Source organism: Tupaia chinensis, unplaced genomic scaffold, assembly GCF_000334495.1.
Source record: "Tupaia chinensis unplaced genomic scaffold, TupChi_1.0 Scaffold146140_1, whole genome shotgun sequence".
In the NCBI taxonomy this organism is placed as follows: Eukaryota; Metazoa; Chordata; class Mammalia; order Scandentia; family Tupaiidae; genus Tupaia; species Tupaia belangeri.
This window is the reverse complement of record NW_006205995.1, coordinates 2,691,158-2,707,666: the sequence shown is the minus strand read 5'-3', so window position 1 is coordinate 2,707,666 and position 16,509 is coordinate 2,691,158. Positions and strand designations below refer to the sequence as shown.

Genomic DNA, 16,509 nt, shown 5'->3' with positions numbered 1-16,509 from the left:
GTTGAAATTGCTTTTCCCTTAACACTTTGAATATATTTTCCCATTCTTTCTTTGCTCGCATTGTTTCCAATGAGAGGTCCGCTGTTAGCCTAATGGGATATCCTTTGTAGGTAACTTGCCATTTATCTCTTGCCAATCTTAGTATCTTGTCTTTGTCTGTGGTTTTGGTCAATCTGGCTATAATGTGTCTTGGAGAGGATCTTCTTGGGTTGATTCTATTTGTGGTCCTTTGTATTTCTTGGGACTGGATATTTGAGTGCCTCTCTAGGTTTAGAAAGTTTTCTTGCAGGATTTCATGGAATAGATTATCAATGCCCTTATGAGTCTCTTTGCCTTCTGGAATACCATTTTATACAGGTGTTTGGATGTTTGATGATATGTAGTATTTCTTGTATATTATTCTTATTTTGGGGGGCAATTTTCTCAGTCTTCGTGATGAATTTTTCTCAGCCAGCTACTTTCTCTTCTATTTCTGAGATTCTACTTTCTGTATGATCTATTCTGCTTTTAATACTTTCAAGAGAGATTTTGACTTCCTGTATTATAGCCTTCATCTCTAAAAGGTCCATTTGATTCTTGTTTAAAGTATGTAATTCCTCTTTTAGATCTTTCAAGAATTTCCTCACCTCCTGGAACTCATCAGCTCCTTTTCTTCTGCCTCTTCTGCAGTTCATTATCTCTCTTCTCTTCCATCTCTGTTAGCTTCTTCATTATGAATATTCTAAATTCTCTATCAGACATTTCCATGATTTCCACTGAACTGTCTGTGGATGAAGAGGAGTTATTTTCCCTTGGATGAGAGGTATTTTCTTGCTTTCGCATATTTCTTGTGGCCTGCAGTGATTTCTAGTCACCTGGTGGATGATGCGTTTCTTCCTAATTCTTAAAGTTCAGTCTGAGCATTCAGGAGTATGCAGAAGGAGGTGATCTGGAATCACTTTGTCGTTCCATTTTTATCCCTTTGTGCAGCAGGTTTACTGGATATTGAGGAATCTGTTAACCCTAATAGTATTTAGATGTTTTGCTATAGTTACCTTAGATCCATCTAGAAACACAGAGAATGGAGATTGAGGAGTAGAGTGATGAAATAAAAGAAAAGGAAACAGAGAAAAAAAGAGAAAAACAAACAGAAAAAGAAGGATAAAAAATAAAAAGGAAACAACTGAAAAAAATTCTTTTAAAAAGGCAAAAAATAAAACCTTGCGCAGCACGCTACACACAATCACTAGTTCTCAGGAACCATGGAAGAGTCTTCTGAAGGCCTGCCCCTTGCCTCTCCTGGATGGGCTGGGGAAAGGGGATTATTAGTGAGATAAAGGAGGGGCTGAAAACCAAGAGAATACTTTACCTTAAGTTTTTTTTAAAGGGGGATCAGCAGTTGGTGTAATGGCTATGTCGCTGGACCCCCATGTAGCCAACCGTGGTTCGAGTCCTGGACCCAGTGGCTCATGCCAGGCACATGTATGTGCATGCCCAAGATCCTGAGAGGAGAATGGAAGAAAAAGGGTTGTGGCATAGCCATCCCCCCTGGAGGTTGATTTCTCACTTTCTCTCTTTCTGGCTAGCACACTCACACTATAGCAAAAACTTCTCCAAAAAAAACAAAAATTTTTTTTTAAGGAAAAATTACCAAAAAATAAGTAGACAGAGACAGAGGCAGAGAGAGACAGAGACAGAGAGAAGGCTAGAAGGGCTCCCTACTACTTGAGTTTGTGGGCTGGAGGCTGAATTATCAATAGAAAATCTTTTTCTCTTTTTTTTCCTGAAATCACTAGTTCTCAGGAGCCCTAGAGGAGTCCTTCTGAAGGCCTGCCCCTTGCCTCTCCACTCAAGTTTGTGGACTAGAGACTGAATAATCAGTAGAAAATCTTTTCTCTTTTTTCCCTAAAAGCACTAGTTCTCAGGAGCGATGGAGCCTATTAAATATTCTTAAATTGACAAGTAATATATATATTTTTAAGTCCTTTAAGAAGTTTTATATATGAATTTCAAAAGCTGTACGTTGACTTAGGTCTGCTTTTTTTTTTTCCTGCTTTGTTGTTAAGTTTATTGTGTTTATCTGGAATAAAGTCATAGTAAATCATTTGGTTTAGCTCTCAGCAGCCCACTCCTGAGTTCTGAGGAAGCTTGTTTTCTTCTGGGCTACCCGATCTTTCTTCTGAATAAGGGACATTTTAGGACAATTCCACCTCTTCTTTTTAACTTCTTTCTTGGGTTTCTTTTCATAGACTGGGTTCTCTTGTATAGCAGTGTGAGCTTTCTATACATCTCCTCCATGTCTGGAGTTCCATTGTTCTTTATGTACTGAGAGAACTGTTTCTTGTAGGCGTCTTCATCTTCTTCCATTAGGTAACACATGCAGTCCACAACATTCTGGCTCCTGATGTGCTTCTGATGGACTTCTGCATTAAATCCCTTGCTTTTAGAAGTATAACCAGGGAATCGTTTGGTACTGTGAGGGATAGATGAGCCTCTGCCCACCACTCCCTTCAGGGCCCCCAAAATTTTATTGCCAGTGGTAGTTCTGGCTAGGCCTGCATCCAAACAGCAGGTGAAGGCACCAGGTTGACCATCGATGCTGTCTACATTGTACTCATCTCTGGTCACTTCCACTTGACTCTCATAGATCATTTCCATGCCAAACCTATTGAGGAGCCTCCAGGCCAGCAGCAGGCCAGTACCATATGCTGCTGCCGCATCATTGTCAGGGCAGCCCTCACACTGTATTTGCTGTTCATGTGCATAAGCTGTGCAGGCTATCATATCCTTTTCTATACGGGTATGGCAACCTGACAGATGATATCTCTGTTAGGTACACCAACTATCCTCCGGTATTTGAGTTTATTGTACTTATTTTTATCCCTGATCACCAGGCATTTCCGAACATAATAATCAGTTTTACCTTCTCATCATCTTCTAAATTTCACTTGGAATCTCTTTTTTTGTTTTTTGTTTGTTTGTTTGTTTTGTTTTTTGTTTTGTTTTTAGAGAGGTTTTTGCTATAGGGCGCATGCACTCGCCAGAGAGACAGAAAGCGAGAAATCACCCCCCAGGGGGGATGGCCACACCGTAATCCCTTCTCCTCCATTCTCCTCTCGGGATCTTGGGCACGCATGCACATGTGCCCGGCGTGAGTTTAAGCCACCAGGTCCAGGACGCAAACCGCAGTCGGGGACTCAAACCGCGGTTGACTACATAGGAGTCCAGCAACATAGCCATTACGCTAACTGCTGGTCCCTGCTTAGAATCTCTTAATGTAGGCCTTATTCTTGACAACTTTAACAAATCCCATCCTGTGGAACAGAGACCCGCAGCTACGGCCAACCTGCAGGCCCACAAAAAGTATGGGGGCAGGTGAAGCAGGTCTTCTTTTTGTAAATATATATGTGCTCTTGGGACCAGCAGATGACATAATGATAATGTGGACTCCAACTGTGGTTGACTGTGGTTCGAGTCCCAGACCTGGCAACTTGAAACTCACACCAGGCACATGTGCATGTGTGCCCAAAATCCTAAGGAGGGAATGGAGGAGAGAGGATTGTGGTGTAGCCATCCCCCCTGGGGAAGTGACTTCACACTTTCCGTCTCTCTTTCTCTTTGGTGAGCACATGTGTCCTATAGCAAAAAATCTCTATTAAAATAAGTATATAATGCTATTATGAAATATCACATAAATCATTCTGTTTCATTCACACCACTGTAATATGATTTATATAGTAACTTGTTGAAGCCTTTGGTCTTAGCTTCCTCCAGCAAGTCTGTCATCACCCACAGATCCAGGTTTGGCCTCTTCCTCATGTGCTCTCAGGACAGAAGTAGGTTGTCCCTGCATCAGAGGACCCCTCACCACACTGTGCTGTAACTCTCTGCCCAGTCATCTTCATTCCTCTCAACTGTAAACGTTTAGGGCAGGACTCCTCTATTGGAGTTTACTGTTATGTCCCTGTTGCCCTCAGAGTAACTCACTGAAGAGATTCTCTGTTACTATGTTGAAGAAATGAGTTAACGAGGGGGCCAGCAGATGCTGTGGTGGTTAAGGTGCTAGACTCCCACGTGGCTGGCCATAGTTCACATCCCAGACCCAGCAGCTTGCTTTCTCAATTTCCCTTTCTCTCTCTGTGTCTGTCTCTGGTCAAATTGAAAAATAAATAACAAAATTAGATAAATAATTCACAAAAAAAAGAATTAATGAATATCTGCTATTTGTTTTTCCCCACCAGGATTGCCTTAGATTATTTTCCAAAGAAGAAAAACTCACAGATAACAACAGATTTTACTGCAGTCATTGTAGAGCTCGACGTGATTCTCTAAAAAAGATAGAAATCTGGAAGTTACCACCTGTGCTTTTAGTGCATCTGAAACGGTAAGGGAGGGCCAGCCAGTGGTATGGTGGTTAAGGTGGCTTGATCCCACATTAGGTGTATGTGGGTGCCCATGACCCAAGAGGAAAATGGAGAAGGGATTACAGCATGGCCACCACCTCCCACCTTCTAGCAGAGGGGTGCTTTTTCACTTCCCCTCTCTCTCTGACAAGCGCACACACCCTATGCAAAACTTAAAAAAAAAAAAGAATGGAATGATAAGGGAGAACATTTTTCTCCTTGTTCAGTAAAATTTAGACAAAACAATTGTAAATACTGTGTAACTTAAACTTATTATACCTCCTCCTAAGGGTCCATTTTTATGAAGGAAGATTATTTGGGTAGGGTAGCTCTAGGAAAATAAGGCAGAAATGACAAGAACTATCTTAGTTCACCTTAGTGTTTCTTAAAGTATAATTTCAAAGATAAAAATGTGTTAAGCATACTATTTTTTGTTTGTTTATTTGTTTTGGAGAGCTTTTTGCTATAGGGCGCGTGCGCTCGCCAGACAGACAGAGAGAGACAGAGAGACAGAAAGCGAGAAATCACCCCCCAGGGGGGATGGTCACGCTGCAATCCCTTCTCCTCCATTCCCCTCTCAGGATCTTGGGCACGCATGCACATGCGTCCGGCATGAGTTTTAAGCCACCAGGTCCGGGACGCGAACCGCGGTCGACTACGTGGGAGTCCAGCGACATAGCCATTACACTAACTGCTGGTTCCCAAGCATACTATTGTTAAGTGCAGACATAGTTTTGTCTAGATTTTTCCAACTAATGAAAATGATCTGGTCCTATTATAGTAGAAGGAATAATGGCGAGAGTTGTAAACTTTTGTCTTTTATGTAATCTGTCTGGAGTGCTGGCTTTGGAGTTTTGTGGGGAAAGGGGGTTTAGAATTATTTACTTGATTTTATTTTCTTTTAATTTGCTACAGGGCATGTGTGCTCACCAGAGGAAGACATACACACACACACACACACACATGCAGAGAAATTAAGTGAGAAAGCAAACTTCCAGGTCCAGGACTTGAACTTTAATCAGCCATGTGGTAGTCCAGTGCCTTAACCGCCACGCCAACTGCTAGCTCCCAACTTCTGGGTTTTTGAGAAATTTCTTAAAGGAATTTTCTTTTTTTTTTTTTGGAGAGGTTGTTGCTATAGGGCGCATGTACTCGCCAGAAAGACAGAAAGTAAGAAATCACGCCCCAGGGGGGATGGCCACAGCGCAATCCCTTCTCCATTCTCCTCTCGGGATCTTGGGCATGCACGCACACGCGTCCAAGACTTGAACTTCAGTCGACTACATGGGAGTCCAGCCACATATCCATTATGCCAACTGCTGGTCCCAAGTTTCACCTTTTTTATGAGAATTGCCAACTTTTTTTTTCAAGGGTAGCATCTGTTTTAATTTTTTGTTTCATCTTGTGTTGCTAAGGATTCTTACGTAAAATTTTCTTTTAACTTTTTTCTCGATTATTGCCAGAGGGGACGAGTACACATGTGCTTTAAAGAGCAAGTACACCTCAGCCAGGCCTGGTCACTCTGCACTGTTTTCTCCTTCAATTCACCATCCGGTCAGGATCCTGGGCACACATGCATGTTTATAGTGTTTTGCCAGGGTCAGGACTCAAACCCTGGTTGGCTATGTGGGATCCAGCTTTCTCTGCACACCACCTAACTGCTTCACTGCAAGGCCAGTCCAAATTATGTTACTTTCAGGGGGCTGGCAGGTAGCATGGTGATTAATGTGCTAGACTCCCACAAGGCCAAGTTCAAACCTCAACCTGGTGGCTTGTTTGCTCACTTTTCTTCTCTCTGTCTGTCTCTGGTCAAACTAAAAAATAATTCTTATCAATTTAATTAAATAATGACTTAAGGGAAGATAAAAACAAATTATGTTACTCTCAACACACTTGTTCACATTTCTCTTGTGTAAATTTTTCTAGCGATAGCCTGTTTGCTCTCTTTTTCTTCAGGATTGTGGACATAAAACAATTCTATAAATGATTACACATTTGTTCTGTTAAAAATTTGAATGCTGGGACCAGAATGTGGCATACCAATTATGTCACTGGACTCCTACATGGCCATCCATAGTTCAAGTCCCTGATATGGTGACTTGAAACTCACACTGGGCACATGTGCATGCATGTGTGCCCAAAATCCTGAGAGGAGAATGAAGGAGAAGGGATTACACCCTGGTCATCCACCCAGGGGCTATTTTATATATATACACATACATACAAACACATATTTATTTATTTATTTATATTGTAAAAATTAGATTTGAGGGACCAGCAGATGACATAATGGTTACATCGCAGGACTCCCAGGTTGTCAACTGCAGTTTGAGTCCCAGACCCTGCAGCTTAAAACTCAGGCCAGGCATATGTGCCCAAAATCCTGAGAGGAGAATGGAGGAGAAGGGATTGTGGCATGGCTGTCCCCATTGGGAGGTGATTTCTTACTTTCTCTTTGTCTCTCTCTCCAGTGAGCACACACGCCCTATAGCAAAAATCTCCCTAAAAAGACAAAATTAGTTTTGAAATAGCCATATTACACCAACCAAGATAGCAGTATTTTGATGTTTAAAGAAACAGAGTGTACTGGAATAATGGAGTGCCATGATTCCCATCACTATATGCCATCCGTTTCTCGCTTAGTTTCTCCAGAAGTAAGGTTTGAGTTGAGAGCAGCTCTGCTATCCTTTGTGACCTGTGTGACCAGATCTGTGCGTTATAAACGCGTGGGCCTTCCCTTTGCAGAAGCCTCTTCTAACAGTTGCAGCTATTTACAGAGAAAGACTATAAAGATGGCAGAGTGTTCCTGCCTCTGCCATCCTAGTGTTTGACCTTCAGTAGGTCATTTGGCATCGGTGCACCTCAGTTTTCACATTTGTAAATTGAAAATGAAACCAGGTACCCTGAACAGGTTCCCCCACTGCCAGAATTCGGAGTAATTGTATTGGAGGTGATTTTACAGTTCTAGATAAAAATCCAGCTGTAGCTCTTAACGAACAGGTCAGGGTTCATTCTAGTGCCTCCGTCAGTTCAATTTCTGTACTGTTTTGTTCTGCAGTTTTTCTTACGATGGCAGGTGGAAGCAAAAATTGCAGACATCTGTGGACTTCCCGTTAGAAAATCTTGACTTGTCACAGTATGTTATTGGTCCAAAGAACAATTTGAAGAAGTATAACTTGTTTTCTGTTTCAGTAAGTATCTCTTTGAACTAAGAACTATTTTCTTTCATGTAGACTTAAAAAAAAAAAAAAAAAAAAAAAAACCACACACCTACCTAGGAATTTCAAGTAGTGGTTCCTTACCTCACAGGAGAGTGAGAATAACATAAAGCTTTAACATCGTTGACGTCGACGTATTTTAAATAATAATTTGAATTGATTTATCTATCTTGTCTGGCACAGAATCACTACGGAGGGCTGGACGGAGGCCACTACACTGCCTATTGCAAAAACGCAGCAAGACAGCGGTGGTTTAAATTTGATGATCATGAAGTTTCTGATATCTCTGTTTCTTCTGTGAAGTCTTCAGCAGCTTATATCCTCTTTTATACTTCATTGGGACCACGAGCAGTTGATGTCGCCACATAAGGAGACGTAGGTTAAAGCTAGTTATCTTCTAAAAGGCTCAGCAGCAGCACTCTCGAAATGCTTCTAAAGACCCTGGGCAGCTAGAGCTGGCCAGCTAGCGGAACTCCAGACAGTGGGAGCGGTACTAGCACCATAGAATCAGGTCAGCACTATTACCAGAAACTGACACAGTACATTTAACAGGTATTGCAGTAAGCATCCCTACAGGTACCATTTATTTCCAAACTACTTTTCTAGTCTGCTCCAAAGTTAAAATGATTAACTAGCTAAGCATTATTATTCTACTGGTCTGAAAACCATTGTATCCTTTTTTTTTCCTTCTCACTGTTATGGCCTTTTCACATTTCTGAACCCCAGCTTGATCTACTCTGAATACTCTAGAATGATGTAAAGCAGATAGGAATGTATGTGTACATATTTATTGCACACTTGCACATCAAATCGATGTACATAGTTTAATGTGGTCCTTTCATGAAGCCTAGAACTCAGAGGATTGCTTTCCCCTCCCCCTTTGGCCTATCTGAGTAACTACAGTGCTTTCTTAGGGAAATGACAGGGCAAAGCTATTTTTCTGTTGGCTTTGGGCTGTATTTGTGCACTAAATCTTTATTCTAAAAAATAAATGAAAACTTTCTTTAATTTTTTTAAAATGAGAATTTCATTTACACCTACATTAAAATCTTAATGAGAAAAACCATCAAAAACCCTGAGTGTCCTGTCTTTACTGTGATATCATCAAACATAGGACTGTGGAACCGTGGATTTCATATACACACCTTTATCCTACACCACACTGATTTTAACTAGTCTACTCACCCTGTTGAATTGGGACTCAATTCCATTCTTCCTTAGCTTGGCACTGGTACTGTGTACTAGACTTATCATATCTTTTGACTTCCAGCTCTTAAGAATCGTAACACCCAGACTCAAGGGTATGAGAGTTCTTAAAAAGTCTTTAAGAATTAGGGCCAGCAGGTGGTGTGGTACTTAAGGGTGCTGGACTCCCACATGGCTGGCCACGGTGAGAGTCCTGGACCTGATGGCTAGCTTTCTCACTTTCCCTCTCTCTCTCACTCTGTCCCTCTCTGGTCAAAATTTTTAAAATAAGTAAAGTTAAATACTTCTTTTTAAAAAATTCTTAAGAATCAAGTCCAGCAGTTAGTGTAATGGCTATGTCGCTGGACTCCATGCAGTCGACCGCGGTTCACGTCCCGGATCCAGTGGCTTAAACTCAGGCCAGGCTTGTGTGCGTGCGTGCCCAAGATCCCAAGAGGAGAAAAGAGGAAGAGGGATTGCGGCGTGGACATTTTCCCTGGGGAGTGATTTCTTGCTTTCTGTCTCTGTCTCTCTCTGTCTTCCTGGCGAGTACACGTGCCCTATAGCAAAAACCTCTCAAAAAAAAAATTCTTAAGAATTAAGACTATTGGGGACCAACAGCATAATGGCTGCGTTGCTGAACTCTCATGTAGCTGACCACGGTTTGAGTCCCGGACCCAGTGGCTTAAACTCACACCGGGTGCGTGTGCGTGAGTGCCCAAGATCCCAAGAGGAGAATGGAGGAGAAGGGATTGCGGCGTGGACATTTTCCCTGGGGAGTGATTTCTTGCTTTCTGTCTCTGTCTCTCTCTGTCTTCCTGGCGAGTACACGTGCCCTATAGCAAAAACCTCTCCAAAATAAAAATAATAATAATTAAGACTATTGATTCTTAAGGTAAAAGGGGACAGCAGTCATTGCAAAGTGATCCTCTTTTTGAACTACATCTTTATAGAGTGACGTATTAAAAGGGATAAAGGCTTCAAATGTATTACCTTAGGGACTCAGTCGATACAGATAAAGTCAATAAAAACACTCCACATAAAAATAAGTTTCTAAAAGTGCTTTTAAAAGGTGTCACCATTAGCAGGCTCACAGGGAAAGATGAAAGGATGGATTTTGAATTATGAAGTTGACAGCTTCTTATTGGCTAAATCACTGTATTTAAGTATTTTGGATCATATTTATTTGAACAGAAATTATTTTTGTTCAGCCACATGAAGTATCTTTGGAAAATTATTTGCTGAATATATACATTTTTTTTTCTTTTTTTGGAGAGGGTTTTGCTATAGGGTGCATGTGCTTGCTAGACATCACCCCTGAGAAATCACCACCCAGGGGGGATGGCCATGCCGCAATCCCTTCTCCTCCATTCTCCTCTTGAGATCTTGTGCACGTTCGCTCACGCGCCCGGCGTGAGTTTAAGCCACTGGGTCCGAGACTCAAACCGCAGTCTACTACGTGGGAGTCCAGTGACACAGCCATTATGCTAACTACTGGTCCCGTATATACATAATTTTGATAGAACTCTACACTAATAAATGCTGAATTTTGAAAATCTGAGCTCAGATAAAGTGCAGTGCTTTGAAGGCCACTGTACATTAGCATTGTGCTATTTTCACATTTTAATAATTTTTAATTTAACTTTATTCATTTATTTTAATTTGACTAGAGAGGGACAGAGACAGAAAATGAGAAGGCAAGCCACTCGGTCCAGGACTTGAACCACGATCGACCATGTGGGGAGTCCAGCGTCCTTAACCACCATACCACCTGCCAGCCCCACACTGTTATTTTCAATGAGCTAGGACCCATGTTCTTTGCTATCAACCTATCTTTAGAAGGTTGTACAATATGCCACAAAGACTTAATGTTAGTCATGCAAACGTAAGAATTTAATGACAAAGCAAAACTTCACTACCGGTTTCTGTTTGCTTGTTTTGCAGTTTTTGTGAAATACCATTTTCCTAGGGCTTGCATTTTTTCGTAGGTATTGACAAAGGCTGGCAGCTGTAGAACAGAAGATATGCTGTAGCAGTTTGGACGGAAGAGTCTGGAATCTCACTGACTCGTGTGTCATCAAAGCTGTACCAGGCCTGAGTAACTGAGTTCTTGCAGAAAGCAGTGTAGTGGCCGCCATCCAGATCACCAAAGTGGTTCTAGGGGAGGAGAGAATGTCGGGCTTAGGATTCACACGCACGTGCTCTCACTACTGGGGAAAAACATAGGGCCAAGAAATACTTTTAGAATAGCCCCTTATACTGGGACCAGCAGGTAGTGGAATGGCTGTGTCGCTGAACTCCCATGTAGTCAACCGCGGTTCGAGTCCTGGACCCGGGGGCTTAAACTCACACCGGGCGTGTATGCCTAAGATCTGGAGAGAAGAATGGAGGAGAAGGCATGGCCATCCCCCTGGGGGGGTGATTTCTCACTTTCTGTCTCTCTGTCTCTGTCTCTCTGTCTCTGTCTTTCTGGCAAGCACATGTGCCCTGTAGCAAAAAAAACTCTTGAGAAAAGAAACAGTTCAATTTTAAGAATAGGCTAAGACTGAAATAGGCATGTAACATTGGAATAAGACATTTAAACTGCACACCACTACATAAACACACCTTGCAGGACCCATGTAGCAGTGCTCCCTCGATCACCTAGGGTCTTACAAATGAACTTGCCCCACTTTCTTTCTGAAACAAAGACACTGGAGGACCTTATTTCCAAGAAGATGGTATGGTATAGATCAAGGGTTAGTAAACCGTGGCCCATGGACCAAATATAGCCTGCTCCGTTTCTGCATGGACTGTGAGTTAAGAACAGATTTTATGTGGCAGGCAGGTGGTGTGGTGGTGGAGGTGCACATGGGTGACCATGGTTCGGGTCCCTCCCAGACCTGTGGCTTTCTTGTTTTCTTTCCCTTTCTCTGTCTTTGTTCAAATTTAAATAAATAAATAATAATAAATTAAAAATTTTTTAATGGATTTTATATTTTTATATAGTTGGAAGAAAATTCCTCAGAATAATATATTGTTGTGGAGCCAGTCGCATGGTGGTTAAGGCGCTGGATCCCATGTGTTGGACTCTACAGTTCAAGTCCTACACCCAGCAACTTGAAAAACACACCAGGCACATGATTGTGTGTGTGTGTGTGTGTGTGTGTGTCCAAAATCCCCAGAGGAAAACAGAAAAGGAGGGATTGGGTGTAGCCATCCTCCATGAGGGGTGATTTCTCACCTTCCCTATCTTTGTCTCCTTTCCGCCAGGGCACACACCCTATGGCAAAAAACTAAAAATAATAATATACTCTATGTGAAAATTCTGTGAAACTCAAATTTGAGTGTCCTCCTTAAATAAAATGTATAGGAACACAGCCAGTCACTTGTTTATATTGTCTCATTGACTGTTTTAAAACTACACCAGTAAAAAAAATTTGAAATTATTTATTTAGGGGCTGGCAGGTGGCTTGGTTAAGGTCACTGGATCCCACATGACGAACCGTGGTTTGAGTCCCGGACCTGGTGGCTTGCTTTCTCATTTTCCGTCTCCCTCTCTCAACCTTTCTCTCTTTCACTTTTGCTCTCTTGCCCTGTCCTTTGTTGGTCAAATTAAAATAAATAAAGTTAAATAAAATCATTCTTTTTTAAAAATTATTTAACTTCATTTTTATTTTTCACTATAGGGCATGAGAGAGAAAATCACCAGGTTCAGGACTTGAACCACAGTTGTCCATGTGGGAATCCAGCTCCTTAACCACCATGTCACCAGCTGGCCCCTACACCAGTAGAATTTAATTGCAATAGAGGCCACATGACCTTTAAGTCCCAAAATATTGAGTATGTGACCTTTTGCAGAATAGGTTACTGACAGCTGGTGTATAATATTACACAGACCTCATCTATTATACACAGCGACCTCAGAGAAATTATTTAACCTTTCTCAACTTTGTTTCTCATCTGTTAACATAGAATGGCAAGGCTTGACTTATCTTATACAACTGTTATCAGATATCCTGCGTGTCTTGGAGCTAGCGCAAGATACTTAACGTTTCCTTAGATCTTCATCTTCTCTGTCTCTCCTTACACATTACAAAACTATCCCAAAATGAATATTTAAAACATCTAGGTCCTTGTCATATGACCTTAAGCCAGCATGCCTTTGCTTCCTTAAAAAAATGGTGCCCCGGGAACCAGCAGTTAGCGTAATGGCTATGTCGCTGGACTCCCACGTAGTCGACCACGGTTCACATCCCAGACCCCGTGGCTTAAAACCCACGCCGGGCGCGTGTGCGTGCGTGCCCAAGATCCCGAGAGGAGAATGGAGGAGAAGGGATTGCGGTGTGACCATCCCCCCTGGGGGTGATTTCTCACTTTCTGTCTCTATGTCTCTCTCTGTCTGTCTGGCGAGCGCACGCGCCCTATAGCGAAAACCTCCCCCCAAAAAAAAAATGGTGCCCCTAATAGTGTGATACAATCTGAATGAGAAAAACATCTGGTGGGTGTTCTGTGTTCAGAACGTGACTTCCGGAGGAGGAACTCCTGTTCTGAAGAAATTGGACAGTACAGTTTAATGTTCATTGTTGATTAATTAATGTGTTTTTTTAAAAATTGGCAGAAGGAAGTGAAGCATCTTTCTAGACTTTCGTTTCCAGTAATTGTGACAGACAGCTAGCTAGAGGGAAAAACCTTCCTTTTGTAACCCCCTTTGAAATGTGTAGCTGACTTTACTGAGGGTAATTCCCTAGGGCAAAAAGGAAAGAAAAGAGGAGCTAGCCGGTGTCAGACGGTTCCATAACTGCCTGGTTTCCAACCTGGGTGATCCAGTTTTAGAGGTAAAATCTTAGGCCCCTGCGAGGTGAGACATTGGAGTGATCCGTACACAAAGCTGGGACCCTGAAATGTGATGAAAGGATAAACCAAGGGAAAATCTACCTCCCAGTGCCATGTTGGCTTGACTGAGAACGGAGAATGAAGCCATCCCTGGGAACTTGTCACAGTCCTGCCGTCTCACTAGTTTGCAATGTGAATTTACCTGTGTGGGTGGGAATCCTGTGATTTTAATACGGGAAGTATTTGTGGACTACTTGGCTGAACTGATGCACCTTAATACAGGCTGCACAAGATACCAATATAGTGGGACCAGCAGATGGCGAAATGGCTGTGTTGCTAGACTCCCACATGGCCAGTTGCGGTTGGAGTCCTGGACCTGGAGGCTTGAAACTCATGCTAAATGCGTATGCATGAATGCCCAAAATCCCAAGGGAAAAGTAGAGAAGGGATTGCTGCGTGGCCATCACCCCGGGGAGCGGGGTGATTTTGCGCTTTCTGTCTCTCTGTCTTTCTCTGTCTCTCTGGTGAGCACACGTGCCCTATAGCAAAAATCTCTCATAAAAATAATGAAGCTGAGGAGGCCAGCAGGTGGCGTCATGGTTAAGGCGCTGGATTCCCACAGAGCCAATCACGGAGTCAACCTTGTGGCTTGCTTTGTCACTTCCGCTGTCTGTCTGTCTATCTCTCTTTCTCTCTCTCTTGTCAAATTAAAATGAATTAATTATTTTTAAAAAATTAATTCTTTAGGAAAAAACGCAGCTGAGGATGGCCTGCAGGTGGCGTGGTGGCTAAGGCATTGGACTCCTACATGGCTCACTGCAGTTTGAGTCCTGGACTTGACAGCTTGCTTTCTCACGTTCCTTCTGTCTGTCTATCTCTGGTGAGATTAAAATTAATTTGGGGCTGGCAGGTGGCATGGTTGTTAAGGCGCTAGACTCCCACATGGCTGACAGTGGTATGACTCAGACTTGATGGCTTGCTTTCTCGCTTCCCCTTTCTCTCTGATCAAATTTAAAAATAATAACAAATAGAATTAAATCTTTTTTTAAAATAAAATTAATTAATCTTTAAAATAGCCAAGTGAAGCTGAGGACAGCCAGCAGGTGGTGTGGTTACGGCGCTGGTCCCACATGGCGACAAAGGCTCAAACCTCAAACCTGTTGACTTGGAAGATCATACTAGGCATGTGTGTGTGCATGCCCAAATATCCCAGGAGAGGAATGGAGGAAAAGGGGTTATGGCATGGCTATCACCCCAGAGGGGTGAGTTTTCATTTTCCCTATCACTGCCTGTCTTTCTTGGGAAGCACATGCACCCTATGGCAAAAATCTGAAAAAAAAATTTAAAAGAATGAAACTAAGGGGGAAAAAAAAGGGGGGGGGGAGACCAGGAGTTGGAATAATGGCACAGATGGCTATGTCGCTGGACTCCCATGTAGTCGACTGTGGTTCAAGTCCCAGACCTGGCTGCTTAAACTCACGCCAAGCGCACGCGTGTGTGTGCCCAAGATCCCAAGAGGAGAATGGAGAAGGGATTGCAGCGTGGCCATCCCCCCTGGGGGGTAATCTCTCGCTTTCTGTCTCTCTGTCTCTCTCTCCCTTTCTGGTGAGTGCACGTGCCCTATTGCAGAAACCTCTCCAAAAAAAAGTCGAAGTGAGGAAATGACCACAAATAGAGTAGTGATTGAAAATATAGTCTGAATCATGGAAAATTAAATAAGATGGAACCAGCAGGTAGCATAGTGGTTAAGGCACTAGATTTCCACGTGGTCAATTGCAGTTCAATTCCCAAGACCAGCAGCTTGACACACACTGGATGTGTGTGCATGCCCATAATCCCAAGAGGAGAATGGAGAAAGGATTATGGCGTGGCCATTCCCGTGTGGGGTGATTTTTCACTTTGGTCTCTCTATCTCTCAAGAACACACACATACCCTGTAGCAACAATCTCTCCAAAAAACAAAATTACATCACGCAGGTATGTGTGTGTGTGTACCCAAAATCCCAGGAGGAGAATCCAAGAGAAGGGATTGTGGCATGGCCATTCCCCCTGGAGGGGGGGGGGTGATTTCTTGCTTTCTGTCTGTCTCTGGGGGTGGGGGGTGATTTCTCACTTCCTGTTCCTTTCTCTCTCCAGTGAGCGCACGCGCCCAATAGCAAAAACCTTTTCAAAAAGATTTTTTTTTTATTTTTATTTATTTATTTATTTATTTTGGAGAGGTTTTCGCTATAGGGCGCGTGTGCTCGCCAGACAGACAGAGAGAGACATAGAGACAGAAAGCGAGAAATCACCCCCCCAAGGGGGATGGTCACACCACAATCCCTTCTCCTCCATTTTCCTCCCGGGATCTGGGGCATGCACGCACACGCGCCCGGCATGAGTTCTAAGCCACTGGGTCTGGGACGCGAACCGTGGTCAACTACCTGGGAGTCCAGCGACATAGCCATTACGCTAACTGCTGGTTCCCCCAAAAGAATTTTTTTTAAAGTAAATATTCAAGAATGCTAGCAAACTAAAGTTGTAGGGTTTTTGTTTGTAAGGTTTTTGTTCAAGGTCATGTGTGCTCACCAGAGAGAGAGACAGGGAAAGTGAGAAATCATCCTCACCCGCAGGGGGATGGGCATGCCACAGTCTCTTCTCCATTCCTCTCCTGGGATCTTGGCCACACACGCACAAGTGGTTGGTGTGATTTTCAAGCCAACAAGTTTAGGAGTCGAACCACAGTTACCCATGTGGGGGTTCAGTGCCTTAACCAGTATGCCACCTGCTGGCCCCCAACTATAGATTTTTTCAAAGATAAAGACTTTAGGATTACATACCCTCACTGAAAAGTCTCCTGGGAATAAGTGCCATACAAATAAAACTGAGTTAAAAAGAAGAGATACAAAACAGAGAACAAGCAAAAAAGG

General features: G+C 42.8%; 2 protein-coding genes across 3 annotated transcripts in view; one reads left to right on the top strand and one right to left on the bottom strand.

Annotated features, from left to right (window-relative positions):
* Window positions 1-8,673, top strand: part of USP8 (ubiquitin specific peptidase 8) — a gene marked incomplete in the record, with an annotated part of 87,600 nt that extends 78,927 nt beyond the window's left edge. The window contains 3 exon segments of the mRNA XM_027768389.1: window positions 4,221-4,363; window positions 7,441-7,573; window positions 7,784-8,673. Coding sequence (XP_027624190.1) covers window positions 4,221-4,363; window positions 7,441-7,573; window positions 7,784-7,969 — 462 coding nt within the window.
* USP50 (ubiquitin specific peptidase 50) overlaps window positions 1-16,509 on the bottom strand; it is a 44,492-nt gene that overhangs the window by 3,650 nt on the left and 24,333 nt on the right. For both annotated transcript variants that reach the window (XM_006168760.1, XM_014584259.1), the window contains exon 7: window positions 10,705-10,942. In XM_006168760.1, coding sequence (XP_006168822.1) covers window positions 10,751-10,942 — 192 coding nt within the window. In that variant the 3' untranslated portion in view covers window positions 10,705-10,750. The remainder of the gene's footprint in view (window positions 1-10,704; window positions 10,943-16,509) is intronic.